At 43.1% G+C, this 10,000-nt stretch overlaps 1 protein-coding gene across 1 annotated transcript in view; it reads left to right on the top strand.

Moving 5' to 3' along the window:
- The window catches only part of tmc3 (transmembrane channel like 3), a gene marked incomplete at both ends in the record, with an annotated part of 185,268 nt that overhangs the window by 139,654 nt on the left and 35,614 nt on the right, over positions 1–10,000 (top strand). Inside the window, one exon of the mRNA XM_084307555.1 lies at positions 7,751–7,861. Within this exon, the coding sequence (XP_084163681.1) occupies positions 7,751–7,861 (111 nt within the window). The remainder of the gene's footprint in view (positions 1–7,750; positions 7,862–10,000) is intronic.

Below are 10,000 nucleotides of genomic sequence, written 5' to 3'. Positions count from 1 at the left end.
CACAAATCACATGACATCAACAACAACAATAATAATAATAATAATAATAATAATAATAATAATAATAATAATAATAATAATAATATAATAATAATAATAATAATAATAATAATAATAATAATAATAATAATAATAATAATAATAATAATAATGATGATGATGATGATGGATGATGATGATGATGATGAGTGATGATGATGACGACGACGACGACGACGACGACGACGACGACGACGACAATAATAATAATAATAATTATTATTATTATTATTATTATTATTATTATTATTATTATTATTATTATTATATTATTATTATTATTTATTATTATTATTATTATTATTATTATTTATTATTATTATTATTATTATTATATTAATTATTATTATTTATTATTATTATTATTATTATTATTATTATTATTATAATAATAATAATAATAATAATAATAATAATAAAATAATAATAATAATAATAATAATAATAATAATAATAAAATAATAATAATAATAATAATAATAATAATAATAATAATAATAATAATAATAATAATAATAATAATAATAATAATAATAATAATAATAATAATAATAATAATAATAATAATAATAATAATAATAATAATAATAATAATATAATAATAATAATAATAATAATAATAATAATAATAATAATAATAATAATAATAATAATAATAATAATAATAATAAGACAAGACATATAATATAAAAATAAAACATTTCCAACAGACTTAAAATGAGAGATAATTATAAAAGAAAAACAGATACATGGACTATAATGATCCTCCTGAGTCCCCTCATCTCCAGACCCGGCAGCCGCGAACCCCAACCCCGGAGGACCCGGAGTCCGGCGCCCCCGCGAGCCAAAGCATCACGCCTCTATAATGCCTCGACCCGCAGAGACCCCGAACCACGCCCCACCCCCCCCAGTCCAAGCCCACGACCACCAGACCCAAAGCCAAAGGGCCCAAAAAATATACATAATTAAATATACAAGAAAAAACTAAAAGAAAAAAACACCAGTTAAAATAAGTTGCCACAGAACATATCAGTAAAAGAATAGGGAAAATAAAACATTTACTATATAACAGGCTTCCTGAGCCCCCTCTATCTCCAGACCCGGCAGCCGCGAACCCCAACCCCGGAGGACCTGGAATCCGGCTCCCCCGCAAGCCAAAGCATCATGCCTCTTTAATGCCTCGACCCGCAGAGACCCCGAACCACGGCCCCCCCCAGTCTGAGCCCACGACCACCAGATCCACAGCCAAAGGCTAACTGTGGGGCCTGGACTCACTGTGGGGGAAATGCTAGTTGGTTGAACCTGGCTAGCTACCGAACCTAAGCGAGCAGTGGGAACTGGCTAGCTGCAGGAACAATGTTAGCTGGGAGGGCCTGGCTAGCTGCAGAGGCTAAGCTAGCAGTGCTAGCTGTGGACGCTAGGATTGCCTCAGGAACTAAGCTAACGGGCGGAGCTGTTCTAGCTGGGGACGCCTGGTTAGCTATAGGAACGATGCTAACGGGCGGAGCTGTGCTAGCTGGGGACTCCTGGTTAGCTGTAGGAGCGAAGCTAACGGGCGGAACTGCGCTAGCTGGGGACTCCTGGTTAGATAGGAGCGATGCTAACGGGCGGAGCTGTGCTAGCTGGGGACGCCTGGTTAGCTATAGGAGCGATGCTAACGGGCGGAGCTCTGCTAGCTGGGGACGCCTGGTTAGCCATAGGAGCGATGCTAATGGGCGGAGCTGTGCTAGCTGGGGACGCCTGGTTAGCCATAGGAGCGATGCTAACGGGCGGAGCTGTGCTAGCTGGGGACTCCTGGTTAGCTATAGGAGCGATGCTAACAGGCGGAGTTGTGCTAGCTGGGGACTCCTGGTTAGCTATAGGAGCGATGCTAACGGGCGGAGCTGTGCTAGCTGGAGACATCTGGTTAGCTATAGGAGCTAAGCTAACGGACGGGGCTGTGCTAGCTGGAGACATCTGGTCAGCGATGGACATTTGAGCAGCCTCAACGGCGGTGAGGGGCTCTAGGCTGACCGTGAACCTGACACTCTTAGGCGGGCTAGCTGTATTAGCCCTCGACCTACACCCCTCCATGAGGGCAGTGACCTGGTCGGCTATGTCCCGCATCGCTGGCTCGTCTATCGGGCTCTCCGTGGCGACCCGGTCGATCATCCGGAACAAGAACACCCACTTGGCCAGTGAGTAATTCTGTATATCACCGTCCATCAGGCTCCGGAAGATCCTCATGGTACCGGCCACCCCTTCTGCTGCGTTCTTTGGTGGTGGTGACATTCTGTTAGGACTAGGGGTGCTGAGAGGGTGAGAACGCAATTGCAGAGGGAAGAGATGACAAGAGAGGAGGCAGAGACGAAGCAGTAGTGAATAATGAAATGTATTTGCAGAACAAGCCGGTAAACAAAGGCACGTTATAAAAGAACAAAACAGGCTCAGCCGAGCTGGCACTGAGGAACAACGAACTGTGAACACAAAATTAAAAGGCAACAAAACAGAATACTATCGAACACTTACTTAACCTGTTAATCTGTAGACCGTTCTCGCCTAAAAGGTACATGCCTAAGTAAATGGAAGATTGCTCCACTTTTCAATTAGCATGTTCTTGGTATCTAGGAACATCTAGGGACCTGGGGGTATGTATTTCCAGTGTCAGAAATATTGTGTCTATTACTAGGCTGAGTAAATTGTAATGAATAAATTAATTATGATTAATTATGATTTATGATTTTGATGATGATGATCAAAAATTTATGCGGGGCATGAGAAAATGCTCACTGAGCTCATTCACCACCTTATTGAGATCATGTGTACAAAAAATCTAAGCAAATGAACCGCGGGAAGATGATTAAACAGAAGGCTTTGTAGATACAGTAATTAATGATAATCGACTTTAATTATAAATTCATATTTGACCTTGAACTTGACCTTGACCTTATTATGGCCAAATCATACATCTATGGATAGGGAAAATGCTCCTCTTTCCAATGACAGGGTTGAATCTGGATTTAGTCATTTCTTGCGGTTTTTACGATAATTAGCATTTTCCGATAAATTTGTATTTCCGATAAAACATATAAAACATCGGTAAAAATGAAAATATACACTTTGACTACTGTTTTTGATAGGGTTATGGTCTTTACTCTTGGCTACAAAAGAAATATTTAAAAACATTGACCTCTTAACATCCAAGGGCCCACATGTGGACGATTCTTTGCCGACCTCTAGTGGCTCGGGTGTGCATTTATTTTAATATAATATATAGATGGAATTAAAGCCTTATTTGTTGCCTGTCGATTGCCTTTTCAGGTGACAAAATCCATTCAGCGGTTCTCAAGTTACATGCTGATATGTGAGGCGTGCCCCAAAGTACGCAAAAGTACACATTACCACCCCCAACTCCCGGGGCTCTAGCTCCGTCAATCATTTGGCGATCTCGAAAATCTTTGCACAGGGTTGTAGCCAATGAGTGTGGCTTTCCAATGATACCCCATGATATGATAATTGGGGATCTAATACGGTCTCTATTGATCGATTTATGATAAAGAAAAGCATGGTCCCCCTATAGGGGGACCTTAAGGCTTAACAGGTTAGACTAGAACAACACTACAGGGTAAGGACGACGTCGACAGGAACAGAGGGAACGGAGGAGTAATGTCACCACACAGAGAAGCAGACCGAACACACACTGACTAATTACAATTGGCCACACCTGGCCAGGCCGCGTGAATACTTTCCCCAAGGCAGTTGTCCTTCCTCGTTCGGTTTACGCGGCCTGATTGGCCACTGACGCTTCTCTCAACGCCCAATCGCGTTACTCCTAACGCTCGCTCCTAACTTTCAGAACTTCTCTCAGTTCCACAAGTCCATCACATCAATATACTACTAACTATCAACTAACTCGCTACCGCCGTGCATCAATATACTAACTAACTAGCACATCAATGCACTAACTACTACCGTCGTGCATCGCTATACTGCTACCGCCGTGCGTGCATCAATATACTAACTAGCACATCAATGCACTAACTACTACCGCCGTGCATCGCTATACTGCTACCGCCGTGCATCAATATACTAACTATTGATGTGCTGTCGATTGATATGAATAGCTAGTTATGTTAATATAGAGAGATGAAAACAATACGTTATTTATATTGATGTGATGTCGATTGATATGAATAGCGAGTTACGTTATAGAGAGATGAAAACAATACGTTATTTATATTGATGTGATGTCGATTGATATGAATAGCGCGTTACGTTAATATAGAGAGATGAAAACAATACGTTATTTATATTGATGTGATGTCGATTGATATGGTAGCAGTATAGCGATGCACGGCGGTAGTAGTTAGTGCATTGATGTGATAGTTAGTATATTGATGCACGCACGGTGGTAGCAGTATAGCGATGCACTGCGGTAGCAGTATAGCGATGCACGGCGGTAGTAGTTAGTGCATTGATGTGCTAGTTAGTTAGTATATTGATGCACGGCGGTAGCGAGTTAGTTGATAGTTAGTAGTATATTGATGCAGGTAGGTAGCTGATGTGATGGACTTGTGGAAATGAGAGAAGTTCTGAAAGTTAGGAGCGAGCGTTAGGAGTAACGCGATTGGGCGTTGAGAGAAGCGGCAGTGGCCAATCAGGCCGCGTAAACCGAACGCGGAAGGACAACTGCCTTGGGGAAAGTATTCACGCGGCCAGGCCAGTCTAAAACACAGAATCACAACACAACCAAGACACAAAAGCATTGACACCATAAACACAACTAGACACAAAGGCAATGACACACACAACAACCAGACAGGGGGACAACATCAAACACAGACAGGGATGGCCCAGGATAACAAATAATTAGAAATCCATTCAATTATTTGAAACCAACATAAGATGGCCGACCGCACCATCGGGCTTAGGTCACCAGAGGGAGGTAGGGAACCAATGTCAGGAGGAGGGAACTGTCCACTGTCATTCTCATGCCCGGCCCAGCCAGGCCCGGGACTGGGGACGTACCAGGAAACCATTGTGGAATCATCTTTTCTAGGTATAAAATCGGCGCATATTCTTCAATGTCCTCGGGCAAGCCATACATTCTAATATTACACCTCCTGTTCCGGTCCTCCAGGTCTGCGATCTTATTTTCGTAATAAAGGAATTTATCCTCGACCTCCGATATCTCAGTGGAGTTGGTTTCAGTCACGATTGCCACCTCTGCCATCCTTTCTTCCACTCTGGTGATCCGCGTGGTCGTGCTAGCTACCTCCTCCTGGAGCAAGTCCAGTCTGTTGGTTAGCAAGAGCATGCTACCGTCGAGCTCAGCACGGAACAAAGTCCTGATAAAGTCACCATCCACCACATTTAATGTCCCCTTCTTATTCGATATTTAATTCGCCATCTCTGTAAAGTATTATGTGAATGTATGTCGTGAAATTAACATCGTAATTAATATATAAGTGGAGTGGTCGCTGAGCTCGGAAAAATTACATCGCCATCCGATCTGAACGTAAACCGGAAGTTCGAGCGGGAACCTTCTGATCACCAGACGGCCGCTCTACCTCCTGAGACACTGTTGCCCCCAACCAGTCAACTAAAGGGTCCGGCCCGATAGCGACATCCCTGTGCTTCAGCCTATCAGCTCCCTCACACCGCTAGTACGGGTATATTTAATTAGAAAAGAGTAGTCAGGTATTCAGGCAGAGGTCGAAACATGGGGGGAGTACTCGTACAGTCCAAGGGCGTGCGCGGGACAGGAGAGTCAGACAGGCAGGAGTTGATACACGGGTACAGGGTAGTCAGCCAGGCAGGGATCAAAATGGGTGCAGGTCATCATACGTTCCGGGAAAGGGGGTCAGAGCACGTCTATCGAGAGCCAGAGGTCAGGGTGAAGAGCCAGGTAGGACTGTGGCAGGGGCGTCGTTCTGGTATGGCAAGGTATGGCACTCGCCATACCTTGGCAAATAAAATAAAAAAAGAAATAAAATATATATATATATATTTTTTTTATAATTACATTTTTTTTATGTTGCTTTAGAATTCGAATGTCAACATTATGAACGAAGCTTCGAACTATTCGGTACAGCCCTAGCATGTTTTGATATTGTCAATTATCTCACTTTTACTATGTGACTTTTACTATAGGTGACTAACTCAAATATGCCACAAAAAAAGGAAAATGGACATACAGACGTTTTTTAATCAAAGGGCAGCAGAGACAAGTGATACAGGGACACATGTAAGGTCTTACAATGGCTTAGTGATTATAACAGTGCAGTTCAGCATTCAGTAACCCATACCTTTTGTGAACGTGTTTTTGATACTACATTCTGTTGAACACACACCTCAAAACCGTACCTAAGGAAAATTGGCTCAATTGCAAGAAAAATAATAGACAGTTATGATATTACATTCTGCATAATTTGTATGCAAAATATTGTGGTTCCCTGCTTTAGTCTGTTGACATATTTCTATACAAAAAATGCTTGTGTAGTCCTGTGTCATACCTAAATGTCATATAAGTGAATTGTATAGAAACAACTCACCAAAAGTGACTATTGCGCAACTGGCTTTTACTGAAACAACGCCACTGGACTGCAGGGAAGGAGGACAACAACGGGTTAGGTACGGTTGGAGAACAATGGACTAGAGAACTATACGAGAGAGCAGAATAACACGACTAACTGGGAAATACGAAGTTACGATCTGGCAGCCTCATGACATCTGCGGCGGGGTTATATCACTGACGTCATTGGCCCACAGACGTCAATCAGCTGCTCCGCTGACAGCAGCACACCTGCACTCCATACCTGACTTAATGAGAGAGTGGGAGAGAGAGAGGGAGAGAGAGAGTGAGGGAGAGAGGGAGGGAGTAGCCAGGTAGGAACTGTGACAAAATGACATGCTGGCACCCTAGTGCGAATGTTGGCTGACTGTTATCTATACATAGCACCTTTCAATTGAAAATTACATTATGTCATTATACTCAACTTGAGAAACATTACACATTTCCTGAGGTATCATGTAGTAATAGTGACATGTAATCTAATCTAATGTAGAATTAGGGCTGGGCGATATAATGATAACGATAATTATTGCGATATATTTTAATAATCGATATCGGAAAAGAAAAAAATATCGAAAAAAATATATATAGATTTTTTTTTCTGACCTGCAACAGGGCAGTTTTAAAACCAGAGACAGTGGACAGACTTGACCAAATTGAGATTTATTTTTCTCTTTTATTTTGTTTGCTTTCTAATTTAAAATACAGTTTGAAACCGTCTGTACACAGTAGGCTATGTGTGCTAGCAGAGCTAGTCTCCAGTTGCGAGTCACGTTGCACATGTGCCGTGGTTTGTCCACCAAAAAAGCGCCAAAAGATAGAAAATAAACTAGCAGAGCCAGAACTGTTCAACTCCCCTGGAGCCACAGCCAGCAGAGAAGCCGGTTTACTTTCGCTTTCAAACCAGCTGCAGCCTGAGAACTGGAGTGTGAGGGGCTGTAACACTAAAGATGGCGGCAACAACAAAGAATTGCTGCAAAATAAACATACATCTGTTGTTTAAAAAAAAAAATATCGAGTGATATGATATTGTTATCGATATCGTTATCGCGATATCATTTTTGGCCACATCGCCCAGCCCTATGTAGAATCACTGTTTGTACACATGTGGTGTTTTGTTGTGAAACTCTTCAACGCGATATTATATCTCTTTTTAAGGTCAAATAACTTCTACCTGGCGATGCTGCTGTTCATGCTGTTTCTGTGCATGTTACCCACCGTCTTCTCCATCGCACGATACAGACCGTCGCAGTTCTGCGGACCGTTCAGGTGAGTCCCGTCATGTACGATACAGACTGTAGCAGTTCTGCAGAACGTTCAGGTGAGTCCCGTCATGTACGATACAGACTGTAGCAGTACTGAAGACCGTTCAGGTGAGTCCCATCATGTACGATACAGACCGTTGCAGTTCTGCGGACCGTTCAGGTGAGTCCCATCATGTACGATACAGACCGTTGCAGTTCTGCGGACCGTTCAGGTGAGTCCCATCATGTACGATACAGACTGTAGCAGTACTGCAGACCGTTCAGGTGAGTCCCGTCATGTACGATACAGACTGTAGCAGTACTGCAGACCGTTCAGGTGAGTCCCGTCATGTACGATACAGACCGTAGCAGTACTGCAGACCATTCAGGTGAGTCCCGTCATGTACGATACGGACTGTAGCAGTTCTGCAGACCGTTCAGGTGAGTCCCGTCATGTACGATACAGAACGTTGCAGTTCTGCGGACCGTTCAGGTGAGTCCCGTCATGTACAATACAGACCGTCGCAGTTCTGCAGAACGTTCAGGTGAGTCCCGTCATGTACGATACAGACCGTCGCAGTTCTGCAGAACGTTCAGGTGAGTCCCGTCATGTACGATACAGACTGTAGCAGTTCTGCAGAACGTTCAGGTGAGTCCCGTCATGTACGATACAGACTGTAGCAGTACTGCAGACCGTTCAGGTGAGTCCTGTCATGTACGATACAGACTGTAGCAGTACTGCAGACCGTTCAGGTGAGTCCCGTCATGTACGATACAGACTGTAGCAGTTCTGCAGACCGTTCATGTGAGTCCCGTCATGTACGATACAGACTGTAGCAGTTCTGCAGAACGTTCAGTTGAGTCCCGTCCAGTGGCGGCTCGCCACTAGGGGCGCTGGGGCGCCGCCCCCCCTGGTTAACCCTGGTTAAAAGAGAGAAGAAGAAGAAATATTTTTATTTAATATTTTTTTTATAGCCCTATAAATAATATAAACATGTTTAAAATGAATAATATTTACTCATTTTAAGTATGTTTGTGTTTCCAATGCACAATATAACGTTAATATATCAAATATAAATAATTGTTTTAATGAACAGGAAGTGACTGTCTTATAGAGAATACGTTCCGTAGCCGCATTTCTCTCGGGCTCGCCGCAGCCGCATTTCTCTCGGGCTAGACGCAATAGCGCTTACAGTGGGCGTGCACGCCGTGCACTGGTTTCATCGCTGTATCCGTCGCAGCCAATCAGTGCGTAACGCGCTGTGCGTTGAAATATGATGTATTATGATGGAAGCCGGGCGCGTTTTAAAGCGAACTATTATCGTCTAAGCAAGCAGCGCCAGTATTTTCCGTAGCCACATTTCTCGTAGACGCTCTCTGATTGGCCGACGCCAGTATTTTTCCATAGCCGCATTTCTCGGAGCCGCTCTCTCTGATTGGCCGACGCCAATTTCTGGTTAGAAACTGAAGTTAGTAGTTAGTTACTCCACGCTGTTGTGTTATGCAGTCACTCTGGAGTGGACAGTGTGGATATACATCGACAACAACAGTCTGGACTGTCTGGGACTGTGGGACAGTGGACATTATACACTTTATCAAGCCCTCCGGACCACGTTTCAACTAACTACAGTGAGTTAATGAGTTAATGCGGTCTGTCTCTCTCTCGCTCTCTCTCTCTCTCTCTCTCTCTCTCTCTCTCTCTCTCTATCTCTCTCTCTCTCTCTCTCTCTCTCTCTCTCTCTCTCTCTCTCTCTCTCTCTCTCTCTCTCTCTCTCTCTGTCTCTCTCTCTCTCTCTCGCTCTCTCTCTCTCTCTCTCTCTCTCTCTCTCGTCTCTCAACACAGCGTGTTAATTTCGCTGTGGCCGGGTATTGCATAATGGCTGAATGAATGAATGGTAACTTGTTTAAAATGACAATATAGGCCTATATATATGTGTTCATTATTGATTTGATGATCATACGTGTACTAATGTAGTATGAATCAATTAACTCAACTTAATGTTGGTAACGTTATGAGTCCGTATTCGCTTGGCCAGCTTGGTCAGATGATTGCGACCACCCAGATGTAGTTCATACCGGCCGCCACTGGTCCCGTCATGTACGATACAGACTGTAGCAGTACTGCAGACCATTCAGGTGAGTCCCGTCATGTACGATACAGACT

The sequence above is a fragment of the Notolepis coatsorum genome, assembly GCF_963971535.1.
Source record: "Notolepis coatsorum genome assembly, chromosome: 2".
Lineage (NCBI taxonomy): Eukaryota > Metazoa > Chordata > Actinopteri > Aulopiformes > Paralepididae > Notolepis > Notolepis coatsorum.
Note: the sequence above shows the minus strand (reverse complement) of the source record. Positions and strands in the feature narration are given on the sequence as shown.